We start from the raw sequence: 13,824 nt of genomic DNA on the forward strand, positions 1-13,824 counted from the left end.
TGTCTTGACCCTGGGAAATAGACAAATCACATTAATTTAGCAGTGTGCAGGGTAGCATGTTAAGTTCCTGGTAAGTATTCAAACTGAGCTATTCGAATTTGAAAGCTTAATCTAATTTTTAATTGGACACCACAGTTGTTATTAAAGGAAATGTATACTGAAACATATTATTTCAGTTTGTTTTATAATGGCCAGGATATTACATTTGTAGACTAATTTCAGAGCAAGACTGGTGTACTTTTATTCAGAGTTTTATTCCTCTATGATTCATTCTTGTGCAATTTAGAATGTACTTAGTTTGTTTATACATGTTGTAAATAAATATGACAATTTTCACAGTAAACCAATTCACTGAAAAAACAGCAGATGGATGGGTAATCACATTAAGCCTAATAACTGTATGCGCCTTGGCAAGAATACAATGTGTCAAAAGTCGAGAGCCAACAGATGGAAAGAGATTTGGTAGCATGACTGCTTATTGTTCTTCACTCTCATCCCTGATTTGCCAACATTTATTCATACAAGTACCTGTCTGAAAATATAAAATATTATGATGAGATGGCTGTTTTATAAAGGCACCCCAATTTAACCTACTTTTTATGGAAGCTATCCAACTGCACAGGTTGTGTGTTGTATAATTACTCACTTTACCTGCAAATGGAATATGATCACTCACTCCTGCATTCAGAATGTGCTCAACCTCATACAAGTCTCGACATATCTGATAGTCTGTCTTGAAACGGACACAAAAACAATGATTCCATTTAATCAGTTTGTGTAGCTGATGCCAGATTGTGTGCAGATCCTGGCAGCGGTTTTGAAGGCCTGACGCAATTCCACAGCTGTCGGCCGATTGTATTGAATCACGTTAAAAGCACATACAGGTGTCTGCTCCTGATTACACAGACCCTACTCACAAGCACAGACAACTCCAGTGTCTTAGAGATGCTTTGGAAATATGAAGATCACACTTTGGGTGATGCATTCTGAGTTTGTGTCACAGATCTCAAGGGAGGCAGAAATAAATGTGCACATAATGTCTATTATTAGTATTATTATCAGTAGTAATAGTAGTAGTATAGAGTTACATTTAGTAAATCTAATTGTCTAACATTAGGTTGTTATTGGAGGCTACATTTATTAAAAAAAACAATTAAAAACAAGAAGGGCATAATACACTCTGGTTATAAAGCATATAAGCATATAATTGTATTATAAACATAAAGTGATTACTGTAGATTTCTTCATCTGCATCGCAGTGCATTGCCTGATTTTTGTTTGTCTGTTTTTGGAACAATATAAGATAAAGGTTGAGGTTATATTTAAAGTCCAGGACCAACTTTGTCATGTTTCAGGAACATGACCCACACAGCACAACTCATCTTGTAGCAACGCGGCGGCCATCGCACCCATTTATGGTAGAAGAACTACAAATCCCAAAACACTGCGAGCCACCACCGCGCATGCTCAGTCGCGTTTTAATGTGGACGTAAACAGTAGGAAGCTGGTCTTTGAAAATCGCCGAGACAGGTTTGTTGTTTCCCAGCTTTTTGGTGGCTTCTTACCCTCCTCTGTCGTATTTGAAATGCTCGGGCGTGTGCAATTTTATTCCGATGAAATAAAATCCAAGAAACAGCAGTTCGGCAGCAGTCCCGACTTTGTCTTTAACAAATGACTGCCGTGACAGTTATTAAAACGGGAAGCGGGTCCATCCCGTCTCAGGCTGAATTGGGCCTCACGGATGTCACAACCCCAGGTAGACCCTCGCTGGGGGGCGTAGCGGTGGATGTGGCACAACCGGGATCGGAACCGGACTTGAATCCGGATGGGGGTGTCTTTACTGTACGTGTGCACAGGAGCAGGGTGGTCTCTGTCTGTCTGTCTGTCAGCGACGTTTCAAACCCTGCAGCATTTCCGTTGGGTTCAGCAGCTGGCAGCGTGTTGGGCTGGATGCACTGGCGTGGTTCTGGCAATGACAATAATGGGGGATCGCATGAATGGTCACTTTTTGGGGGGTCTGATCCCGATCTGTAGTTTCTGTGTGTGTGTTTTGATCTCAGGAAGGCGACTGGTAATCAAGTGTCCCTTAAGCCTGGGTCATAGATGCACATGATCACATAGGCGGGCTCTTGAGTTGTGGTTGTGCATATAGTTGTGTTTTGTTGCATTGTGTGTGTGTGTGTGTTTTATATATATTGTCACCTCGCCTGCAGAGATAGGCGTGAATCGCCATGCAGGATACGAGACAAATTCAAAGCGGATGAGCAATGCATGGTCTCATTTCCGCAGCTGAGACCAACAGGGATGTGGGACTCGGAGGGAGTCAAAGATTGAGTTGATAAAAAAACAAGTCATGCAGTCTCTTCGCACGTAGAAGTGAGATAAGGTAATGCAAAAAAGAAAAGAAAAAACACATATTTTAAAGATTGTGTGTGATATTTATTGACTTATTCTGACGAGATTTATAGATTTATTAACAGATGAGGAATGTGTGATCTGCTGGACATTTGCTCATGTGTGTCCACTTCAGCACATCCAGGACACATTTCAGGGTTGTCCTGCCAGTGTTGGTGGGCTCCTCTTTGCTTTCTCCACTCCACAGCCTTCTGCTATTGTAGCCAGGAAAACACAATCTTGTGTATATGTTTTATGAAAATGTAATTTATTTATTTGTGTGTTAAAAAGTGTATTGCTTTGAAAGAACCCTTTAGAGTTTAGCAGCTTTTCATTTTGGACTTTCTTGTCTGTATCTGTCTCCAAAACCCCTGTAGATAAATGACTAGGTTCAGCACTGAAATGCACATATTTTGTGTAGTGGAGGCAGTGTTTTGTTGGATTAAAGGTGAAAACCCAAAGTAAATGCTTAATATATTTTACTTTTATACATAATATTGTGTTCTTTGTTCCCTTTAAAAGAGCAACCCATCCATTGCGTAAAGGAAACTTTGAGTGGACTGGTTTGGTTGGTCTTCTAACGCTATGATTTCACTTCTACTCTTGTTGCTACCATAACATACCATTTCGATTCAGCTTAAACCTGCACAGTGAAGTATGTAATTTACTTGCTTGATGGTTATGAGTCATTTAAAATAAATGCTTATCTTGAAAATTACTAGTTATGTACTAGAATGAAAGTGCAACTAATTGGCTTAGGCTAATTATGTTTAGGCAGGTCTACAATTGGGAGTGTTAGCAATGGTGGAGTTGTTTAAAGTTAAACTTGTGTAATGCATCTCCAGGAAATACTGCATATGGATGAACCTCACTTGAACCAAAATAAATTATGTATTTGTCACTTTGCTTTTCTTCATCAATAGACTTAGGGCCAGATTAAATCAAAACTTTGACCCACCCGCTACTAGAAAACTACAAACCTGTACATCATATCGGTTACATTTCTGATTAGAAGAAAGTGGCATCTTACTAAAAATGAAACTGCAACTGAGTACAGTTCTGTAGTTTTCTATTAGCGGGTGGGTCAAAGTTTTGATTTAATCCTGCCCTTAGTTTTAAGATTTAAAAAACACGGAAGTATAGTGTTTTCCACTGTTTAAACTTATTTTTAATAAAAAAAATCAGGATTTTACAGTGAGATGATGTAGGCTAGTATTTCATAGTTCAACACAAATTTGTATTATTATGATTAATAATAACAATAATAATAATAATAATACCTTTTGTCCAAGGCAACAAATGTGATTAAACAAAAATCTATAAAGTGTTAGGTATTAATATTGTAATGGCATGATGAACATAGTGTTTGTAATATGATCTTCTGTTTAAAAAGGAGCTTGACTAATTTTTAATTAATTTTTTCTGAAGTTTACTTTCAAATTCTGGTTATTGGTGTAAAATGTACATAAATAGGAGAATCTCCTGTATTCTTTAACTGGTAACTCATACTGATTAATAACTCAGATTAACATGGTCTTTTTTTTTTACAAGTTAAAATCGATTTCATGTTGTGACATGATTCAGTGTGCCGAATGGTTTGTAAAGTCGAATGAAATGTCTGGTACTGCAGTTGAGGTGAGGGAAGAATGACTGAGCTTTAGCAGATTAGAAGTTACCGTCACCTGCTGGCTGGGAGTAGAATAGCAATGAAGTCAGCTATTGATCGAAGTGTAGTCTATCTCTTCTGATAGATATTTAAACTGGGTTATTGATATTTCAGAGTAAGTACTGCATACAGCTAAACCTCTATTATTTTTGTTGTCTGCTGGGTGCATACAAATAACTGCAGATGTCAACAATAGTTCCACACAGAATATACAGTCCTGTATTTTATAATATGAAGCTAGTCCCCACGTTCTTCTGACTAATAAATAGTCAAGCTTGTGTTGAGCTGAGTTCCAGATCCATGTTGCTGTCAGGATTTCCAGTGACTCCAGTCAGGGCAGGCACTGGGCCAGTTCATTTTGCACACCTTCTCTCTAAGAGCTCCAGTCACACTTTTCTAATGGACGTGTAACAGAGGTTTTCAGACTCAATTAAGGTGTTCTTTGGGGGAATTGAACAGGAAAGACCTGGTTAGCCTCTAGCCTCTTTTTGATGCCGCTTACAAAGAGCAGCTCTTCTAGTCTCTGCAGTGAAGGCCTTCTGCTGTAGCTACTGGACATATATTTTACACGATTCCATAATAATGGTACTATAAGAGTGAATGTATAGATATTTTATTAACAAGGCTATCACTGACCCTTTTACATTTTTTTTTTAAATTCACATCTCATGAAATTACACAAAGAATATTGCAGTAGGATAATTTAAAGAATGTAGTGGTTATAGTCTGAATACATTTGAGCTTCTAACTGCAATTACAGGGTTAAATAATAACTGCATTAAATAGAACTGAAACAAAGAGCCTTGTGTTTGTGCTAAGGTGCTGTGAGCTCAGCCCCACAGAGAACTGTACCAAATGACCACACGGGGGCGGCAGCCAGAAACGTGAGTTGCTCATTGAAATTTGATTCAGGGCCTTAGCACACTGCTGTAGAAGTGGAATGAGTAACCCTGGCTACAATAAATATATATAAAGAATATATAAATAATTTGTATTATATTAAATGTGTGTTAAATGAGTAAAGTACCAAAAAAACAAACAATATAACCAAATGAATTAAGAATTTCAAGGAATATCATGGATCACTTGTTCGTGGATCAATAGCACCAAATCTGGGCCTTTATTCCAGAACCAAATGTAATTTTCGGTATTAAATCTGATAACAATCACAATATTAAATTGGAAACAAGGGCATATCAGTAGTAGTTGACAGAATCCAGCCTCAGAAACATTAAGCTCCTGCTGTCTGTGTTTTCTGTTGAATTCACAAGAACTTGTTCATCTGATTATAAGCCTATTTATTATTATTTGTCCTGTCTTATGCACCAATCTGTGTTTTGTGTAGGGGCAGGTAGTGTAACAGTGGTCCTGTGCTGTGTGCGCCCCCTGCAGGTGTGATGGAGAGGTAACGTGCCTCTGGGACAGAGGAGGGTGCCTCCGCTGCCGCTACCATGACTGAGTGCTTCCTGCCGCCCAGCAGCAGCCCCAGTGAGCATCGCCGGGCGGAGCACCCCGGGGGCCTGGCCCGCACCCCCAGCTCTGAGGAGATCAGCCCCACCAAGTTCCCTGGGCTGTACCGCACCGGAGAGCCCTCTCCGCCACATGATGGGTTGCACGAGCCTCCGGATGTGGTGTCCGACGACGAGAAGGAGCATGGCAAGAAGAAAAACAAGTTCAAGAAGAAAGAGAAGAGAAGTAAGTGCCGGGGCCGCACCCAGGGCAGCTTTACTGCTTGAGTTACCTGTGACTGGTTGCCTGCTTTGTCCCAGATTTTACACACTTTTTGTTTTGTGTTTGAAAATAGAGACAAAACAACTTGGATGTTTTCACCTGTCAAGTTTTTGTCATCCTGGTGTGATGATCATGGCTTTTAATGACTTCAGTCACTCTTATCTTTGCTAGGATTTAACTGAATGTAAATTTTAATAACCCTCTGTTTTTGAAGAGCCAGTGTTTATGGAATTTAAATCTGAATAGAGCATTTGGTTATGAATTGGACACACCTTCTTTAATATAGCGTATAAAAAGCAGCATTCCATATATTACATTACACTTTGCTTTGTGTAATTGTCTGTACTTACCATTCTTCGATTAAAACAGCAGATCATGTATTTCAGAGGTTATTCAGGTTTAAAACAATATAACATCACCCAGAAGTTAGGAATTCAGAAAATTATGATGGTGATTAACAAAAGAGTTTGAAACTAATAATACTGTGAGCTTTGTGCTGTGCAAGGTGTTGTAGTGCCTGACTTGTGGGGGAGGACAGACAAAAAGGGTTTGGAGCACTTCTCTGAATTTGTTTAGTCATGTTACTCATTTACTTAAAAGCCTGCATCTATTGAAGACAAGAGGCAGGTGTGTGTTCGCACACTTTACTGGGGCTGCAGAAGTTTAAAAAAAAAAAAATTTTAAATTTAAAAAAATTTAAACTGGCCTTGCAGAACCTGCATCTGTGGCCTCGCCCTAACTGTGCTGTTTATGCATAATATTCAGAAAGGGTAGAGCTGTGTATCTGAACAATAAAGTCAAATGCAATACTGATTAAATAACTTAGTCTCTGTCTCGGGAAGACAGAGTTAATGGATCCTTTTCAAATATTTTTAAATAAAGGATATCAAACTGTGTATGTGTTCTTTATCAATATTCAAATCCAGGAATGGCAGGATACAGAAGTGTGTTAGAGCCGTCTGCAGTTTCTTCTGGGAAAATCTCAGTGCTAATTGGTTCAAACTACAGGGGTTGGGGAAACGGCTAATTATCTGCACATTCCCAGTTACTTTGGAATAATACAAAATAGGGAGTCAAATGGAGACGAGTTAAAAAAAGAAAAGGTTTTCACGGTGCAGTGGGGATAGCGGTTTAATTGAAGACTGACCTCCTTTCATGTTTTTTTTCTTTTTTTCCTTTCTCCCTTCCTGCACACCGTAGTGAGGGAGAGTAGAAGCAGGGTTGGTGTTTAATCGCCTGCATGTTCCCTTCCCACAGCTGAGGGCTACGCCGCTTTCCAAGAAGACAGCTCCGGGGATGAGGCGGAGAGCCCCTCGAAGATGAAACGCTCCAAGGGGATCCACGTGTTCAAGAAGCCCAGCTTCTCCAAGAAGAAGGAGAAGGACTTCAAGGTGAAGGAGAAGCCCAAGGAGGAGAAGCACAAGGAAGAGAAGCACAAGGAGGAGAAAAACAAGGACAAGAAATCCAAGGATCTGACAGCCGCTGACGTGGTGAAGCAGTGGAAGGAGAAGAAGAAGAAGAAGAAGCCCAGCACCGAGCCAGAGGTCGTGCCCGTGGAGGTCCCGTCCGTCCGGCCCATCTTTGGGATGGCCCTGGCGGAGGCGGTGCAGCGCACTGTCCTGTACGACGGCATCCAGCTGCCGGCCGTGTTCCGCGAGTGCATCGACTACATCGAGAGTTATGGCATGAAATGTGAGGGGATATATCGAGTGTCAGGTACCTGCTGGTGTCTTTGCAAAGCTGCCTTCTCAGTTTTTATTTTTTATTTTACTGCATTGGATTTTCTGAAATGTAGATAATGATTTTTCTACAGTCAGTTGTTACCATAGCTTTTGGCTCCACCATTCAACTCAGACACAGTCCTTCCAAAACAGTGTTTTGGGGCCGTTGCATTTCCTCAGCCAGCAGAGCATAGACTACATCACCTGGAGACCCTGAATGTGGTTAAACCCATTTTCAGGTCTGGTTCAGTAGCATTTGCCTGCTGATTTCTGAGGTTTCTGAGATTCAGGTAGAATAAGGCATGTGGTGATCATTTCCAAATTTAAGATACCATCACTTGAGAATGGAAAAAAAAAACCATCTTATTACAGAGGTTCAGTTGTGTGTCTCTCCCGGCTTGTGTCCCTTAGGAATGAAGTCTAAGGTGGATGAGCTGAAGGCAGCGTATGACCGCGAGGAATGTCCCTGCCTGGAGGACTACGACCCGCACACGGTGGCCAGCCTGCTGAAGCAGTATCTGCGTGAGCTGCCCGAGAACCTGCTGGGCAGGGAGCTGACACTGCGCTTCGAGGAGGCCTGTACCCGCCCCTCCGAGGCCGAGAAGGTGCAGGACTGCCAGCGCTACCTGTCCGAGATGCCCCTCTGTAACCGGCTGCTGCTCTGCTGGCTCATCACACACATGGACCACGTCATCAACAAGGAGTGTGACACAAAGATGAACATCCAGAATATCTCCATCGTCCTCAGCCCCACCGTGCAGGTCAGCAATTGCCACCAGTGAAATTGTGCTTTTTCCCCAGCAATAAATAGTTAACTCATCTCACCATCAGTGTATCAAAAGAAACTAATAGGCCTAAGTATCAGTGTGCATATTGAACGTGTGGTTTCGATCCCTCGTTCGTTCTGCTGATGTGGTGAATTGTGATCAGTGCTGTTGTGTATCTCTGATATCTGATCTGCTCTGTACTGATGGTCGAGCGTGCCGTGTTGTTGACCTTGTGTCCTCCGTTCTGACTCCAGGCTGTTTCTCTGTGTTCCAGATCAGTAACCGGGTGCTGTACCTGTTCTTCACCCATGTCAGGGAGATCTTTGGCGACGTGAAGCTAAAGCCAGTAATCAAACCCCTCCGCTGGTCCAACATGGCCACCATGCCTGCCCTGCCAGAGACCCAGGAGAGCATCAAGGAGGAGATCCGCAGGCAGGTGAGTCAGTGGCACGGACAGCCAGGGCAGACTCTCTGCAAACTCTCCTGAAGTCTCGTTACACGGGACTGTTCACGTATGCTTTTCTCTTCACTAATGTCCTTTAGATTATAAATGAAAGACTTGACATGTTCAGTACCAAAGCCTTTGAGGTCTTTCTAGCTGCAGGAGTGAACTCTATGGGAATGGCTCTGTTTCTGGTTGTGTTTCGCCCCACATTGCTGATTAATGGCTGTGCTAATGCTGCGCCAGGCCTACCTGAGGCGCCTGCAGCAAAACTGATATGAAACTAGGTCTCTGCTACCGTCCAAGATACTTCTGCATAAAGAGACCTATAAATAAACTGCTGAGAAAGTGAGCCTTTACAAACCGAGAGCGGACGTCAGGGCTCAGATCCAGTATGGTGCACTGAAACACAGAGACGCCTGCATCCTCTGTAGATTGGAATGAGACCATAGAATGAGGATTATTTTTACAGGCAATTTTGTGTGGCTTTTTTGAAGAATTTCAGAGTACTGATTTCACAAAACCTCCACAAAAGAAATGATTAATTGAAATCCCAGTGTCTGTGTTTTCCATCAAGCAGGATTTGTTTTACTATAATTCTGGTGCACCAAACAAGCTGTCCTTTTATCTTTTAAAGATAAAGCTCTTTCTGAAGTCATTCTCCAGAGTCAAATCACCTCCTTTGTGCTCTGAGTAATACTGTGCCAGTGCAAGTCAGAGTATGCATGTCTGCTGGCCTGTATTTAAAATATACAGCCAGGACATTTGACAGAGCCTTGTTATACAAAAGCATCTTCTACATGACATTTAGACTCCATGTGTTGTTGTTGTTGTTTGTTATTAATTTCAAGCCTCTTTTTTGTCTGCTCGTGTGCAGGAGTTTCTCTTGAACTGCCTGCACCGTGACCTGCAGGCTGGTATTAAAGACTTGTCGAAGGAGGAGAGACTATGGGAGGTGCAGCGCATCCTGACGGCTCTGAAGCGGAAACTGCGAGAGGCTAAACGGCAGGCAAGTAACCGGAGGCGGCTGGGTGTCACGTTGCTCTTGGCTGCTTTCTATTGTAGGGGTTACGCTTTTGTTGCTGGTTCGGTTACATGTGGTTAACAGAGTAACCGGTTTCTATCCCTGTACTGTATCTGTCCTTTGCTTAATTGTAATAGATTTTTTTTCCTTTGGTGAACAGCACCCTATCGAAATGTGTCCATAGTTTTCAGCACATTCAAAGCTATTTAAAGTGCTTCTTGGTTTGCCACATGGTTGTACACTCAATTTAGAAATCAGTGAGAGGCTGTTTTCACACTGTTTTTTACATTTGTTGTATTTAACTGTAGGAGTGTGAAACCAAGATCGCACAGGAGATTGCCAGCCTGTCCAAAGAAGATGTCTCTAAAGAGGAAATGACTGAAAATGAAGAAGAGGTCATAAACATCCTGTTGGCCCAGGTAAACGAGGCCGGTGTACAGAATTCGAATTGTGCTCACAGGAATGCGTAAGATAATACAGGCACGTCAAAGTACAGAATGTATTCATTTTACAGATGAAAAACCTTTTAGTTTAGTACTATTTGTAGTTCATATTTTGTTTGTTTTTTAGCCTTTGATAGTGTGTTGTCTTCTGGTCACAGAGCAGTGTATTCACGCCTGTCTGTTCCCACTCCCAGGAGAATGAAATCCTGACCGAGCAGGAGGAGCTGGTGTCCATGGAGCAGTTCCTGAGGCGCCAGATCGCCACTGAGAAAGAGGAGATCGATCGTCTCAGAGCGGAAATCGCAGAGATTCAGAGGTGGGTGCTTTTGTGTGTTTTGTTTTTTTAACTTTGTGCAAACAAACACAAGTTGGGGATTCAACGTTTCACACATTTTATGTAATTAACAGATAATTAGATACACAAGAGAAAAAACTAAATCTGTTGTGTCCCTGTTTTCAGTTGATTTAGTCCTTTCAGGTGAACATTTGCATTTAACCCATTATGTTTTAGTGGGTTGGCTTATATATATATATATATATATATAAAGGGTTTAAAAGCGGGCACAGACTGGAGTGAACTCTTGGCTGGGCAGAGAGAGGGAGCTCGGGCGGCGCTGAATGACAAGCTAGTGTACACTGTGCTCTCCCCCCCTGCAGCCGGCAGCAGCAGCACGGGCGCAGCGAGACGGAGGAGTACTCGTCTGAGAGCGAGAGCGAGAGCGAGGACGAGGAGGAGCTGCAGATCATCCTGCAGGAGCTGCAGAAGCAGAACGAGGAGCTGGAGGTGAGAGGCCCAGCGGCCGCGGGACACCGAGCGGGAGATGAGCCGCGGGGACGTCCGACCTCTTGCCCCAACACAGGCTCTTCTCATGCCACGCTTACTGAGCAAAGATATGTAAAGCAAGTCACAGGCGATGGTTTCAATTTTTATCTCTTCTTCATTTTTGCACAATGGAACAGTTGGGGTAGAATTATGACATTTTGTTATTTACCAACTTATGTCCTTTGAACACTATAAGAAGATTTTCTGTCGGCTTCACTAGAGTACTTTTCTGCTCCTGATGTCAAGGGATGACCTCAATATTAAAAAGTCACTTCTGCATAGAAAAGAAGAGGATGACAGAGTTTTTAGTCTGCTTGACCCTTCTGTTGCATTCTGCCCCACTGTAATAGACAGTTTGTGCTTCTCTGTTGTGCCCAGCAGATTAAAAACACCCACCTGAACCAGGCCATCCACGAGGAGCGCGAGGCCATCATCGAGCTGCGCGTTCAGCTGCGCCTCCTGCAGAGCCAGAAACTGCAGCAGGAGCAGCAGAGCCCCGAGGCGAGGGCCGAGGAGCCGGCCAGGCGCAACATCAGCGTCCTGCCCCAGAGGGACCCTGCCGCCCCGCCCGAGGCCAAGCCAGCCAAAGAGCCGCTCAAACCCTCGCCCATCAAGGACCGGCGGGAGACGCCTCTGTGACGTCTCGCTGTGCCTGCAGCCCTGAGCCCCACCGCAGCGCAGCACCTCACTTCAGTCGTACCACTGTGTGTGCAGAACTAAGGTGATTCTCCTTCTAAGGAAGCACTCACAGAATGGATTCTCTACCTGCAACGCAGACAACCATTGTTAGAGAAAGTGCTCTGCTTGTGTCCTCAGAGCAGGAGTGGGGTTTCACATGTGGGAGATGCTTGGAGCACTTAATACTCCTGTATACAAAGCAAACGGCCAACAGAATCTCATTGAAATATGTATTTAGAATTCACTTTCCATTGGTAGGTCCTGTAGACGGGTTTAAAAAGATAATAATACTTATATTATTTATATAGTTCACCTGGAACCAATTCTAGACATTTGAATCTGATGATCTGTGATCATCTGGACTAGACTGACGAGCAGGAAGAGAGTTTGTTCCTGATATAGGTCTCTTAATAACACAAGCAAGTCTCCATCTCTGTGTCAGTAGTTGTCCTCTTGGCTAAACAAGCCGTACTCTGGACACGTTATGGCAGTACAGGTTAGCAAACGGGAGCAACTGAGTACTAGTTGTGTGTTACTTTGAAGTACGTAGTTTGATAGATCATCCCAGTCAGTTCCTCTTCTCCTATTTGAATTACAAGGTCAATGTAAGACATGCTGCGCTTCCTCTAGTGGTAAAAACAAATGTCTCATCTCCATTTCTGTTACTTTGTTGGAGGTTCTCCCTTGGTGTATTCTAGAACAGTCACAGACTGTGGTTGGCCACTTTTGACTTTATCACACGGTTATATACAAGATAAATGGATGTTAAATCAGTGGATATATCAAATTCCTCCCTTGATTCTATTTTAGATGGATATACAAATCAGTTGACCACTGATGGATGAGTTGTTTTTTTTTTAAGTCTAGGCAGCCTCATTTATTCCCTCGTGGGCTTCGAATGAGGGTTCTGATTGGAAGGTAACCACACACCATATATAATCAATAATTTCAGTTACAAGGGCCATTCATTTTCAAATGCCCTCCTTTGTATGCATGAGGAGCCTCTAAAGCACACAGACAGCCGGTTCTCTTGAAACTTCAGGCCTTAGTGTCCGTGTCCAAGTGCCACATCACTGAAGCAATCTGACCGTTAGTGAAAACAGCAATGCCATCTGAGTTCTTATTGGTGTAATGCAGTGGATCGCTTCATAGTAAAGCTTTCCCAACTCAGTCTTCTCACTATTGTAAATCTGATCACATTTGATCAAAAACATCAGAATTGTCATCTGTCAAAGCTACTGCTCATTCCTAGCATTAAAACAGTGCACAACAGTGCTGTGTTCTTCATGTAAAACTAACAATAGGTTGACTGCAGTAAAAGAGACCAATACAGTTTGCATTTGGCTTTGGGAAGTTTCCTAAATCTGATCCGGTGTGGAAATACTTTTCTGATGAGCAGTGATGTGAAAAGACAAAATTGTAAAATGGCCCCCGAGAAGTGAAATGAAGTGCCTATGGTGCCAGAGGACAGTTTCTGTCGAGTGGACTCAGTGGATCGTGTGTAGCATTTTAATAGAGCAGGTTTTCCTCAATGTCTTCAACAGCAGAGTAGGATCCTTTATAAAATAAGTCAGTGACAAGAAATCATCTAAAACAATCGTAGTGACACAAGTTTTATTTTTCGGTCTTACTGGTGCTTGAGAGTGGTAACATTGTTGGACATCACAATGCTGCATAGTAACTTAGTCTATTTTGAATTACTTGATCTCAAAAGCTGATTAATAAACAGGAACTCTTACTTTTGTTTATTTTGGAGTAATATTTATTATTATTTTAAAAGTAATGTAGCGTGCATAAGCCTGTATTAACTTGCCATTGAAAAGGATGACTTGTCAAGATTGTTTTGGTGTTTTTTAACTTGGTATTTAAATTAGATAAAAGGCATATAAAGTTAACATGATTGTCTTTCAAGAGGTTAAAACTAGTGGTTTTTCATACTCTCAGAGCTGATTTTCCTTACAAAAAGAAAACTACAATGAATAATGCCATTGAGTAGTAGTAATAAAGAAATGTCTAAACTTTATTGGTGGTGTATCTCTTTAAGAAAACTATGTGGGACATTTGCACTTGATTCTCTCTTTGTCTGGGAATTAAATGCTCCATCACTCTTGACACGGCTACCTTCGATTTATGCT

General features: G+C 42.1%; 1 protein-coding gene across 4 annotated transcripts; it reads left to right on the forward strand.

Annotated features, from left to right (window-relative positions):
- The first annotated feature begins 1,449 nt into the window (after positions 1–1,449).
- On the forward strand, positions 1,450–13,712 carry ralbp1 (ralA binding protein 1). Of its 4 annotated transcripts, XM_066719014.1 has the most exons (11): positions 1,496–1,530; positions 4,880–4,944; positions 5,453–5,755; positions 7,049–7,507; positions 7,924–8,273; positions 8,554–8,715; positions 9,599–9,730; positions 10,054–10,164; positions 10,383–10,504; positions 10,846–10,972; positions 11,390–13,712. In XM_066719014.1, exons 3-11 carry the CDS (start codon positions 5,512–5,514, stop codon positions 11,648–11,650), a joined length of 1,968 nt encoding a protein of 655 aa, XP_066575111.1. In that variant the 5' UTR covers positions 1,496–1,530; positions 4,880–4,944; positions 5,453–5,511; the 3' UTR covers positions 11,651–13,712. The 4 variants fall into 4 exon arrangements, with proteins under 4 accessions (XP_066575103.1, XP_066575129.1, XP_066575121.1 ...); XM_066719006.1 differs by lacking the exon at positions 4,880–4,944 and having other exon boundaries at positions 1,450–1,530; XM_066719032.1 differs by lacking the exon at positions 4,880–4,944 and having other exon boundaries at positions 1,450–1,530; positions 11,393–13,712.
- The last annotated feature ends 112 nt before the right edge of the window (positions 13,713–13,824 follow it).

This window comes from Amia ocellicauda, chromosome 2, assembly GCF_036373705.1.
Source record: "Amia ocellicauda isolate fAmiCal2 chromosome 2, fAmiCal2.hap1, whole genome shotgun sequence".
Taxonomy (NCBI): domain Eukaryota; kingdom Metazoa; phylum Chordata; class Actinopteri; order Amiiformes; family Amiidae; genus Amia; species Amia ocellicauda.

Bases quoted from the DNA above. Each gene is read 5' to 3' on its own strand.
- ralbp1 (XM_066719006.1), top strand. From the start codon at position 5,512: ATGACTGAGTGCTTCCTGCCGCCCAGCAGCAGCCCCAGTGAGCATCGC. The intron at 8,274-8,553 runs GTCAGCAATTGC...TCTGTGTTCCAG, and splicing joins TCCTCAGCCCCACCGTGCAG to ATCAGTAACCGGGTGCTGTA. The intron at 9,731-10,053 runs GCAAGTAACCGG...ATTTAACTGTAG, and splicing joins TGCGAGAGGCTAAACGGCAG to GAGTGTGAAACCAAGATCGC.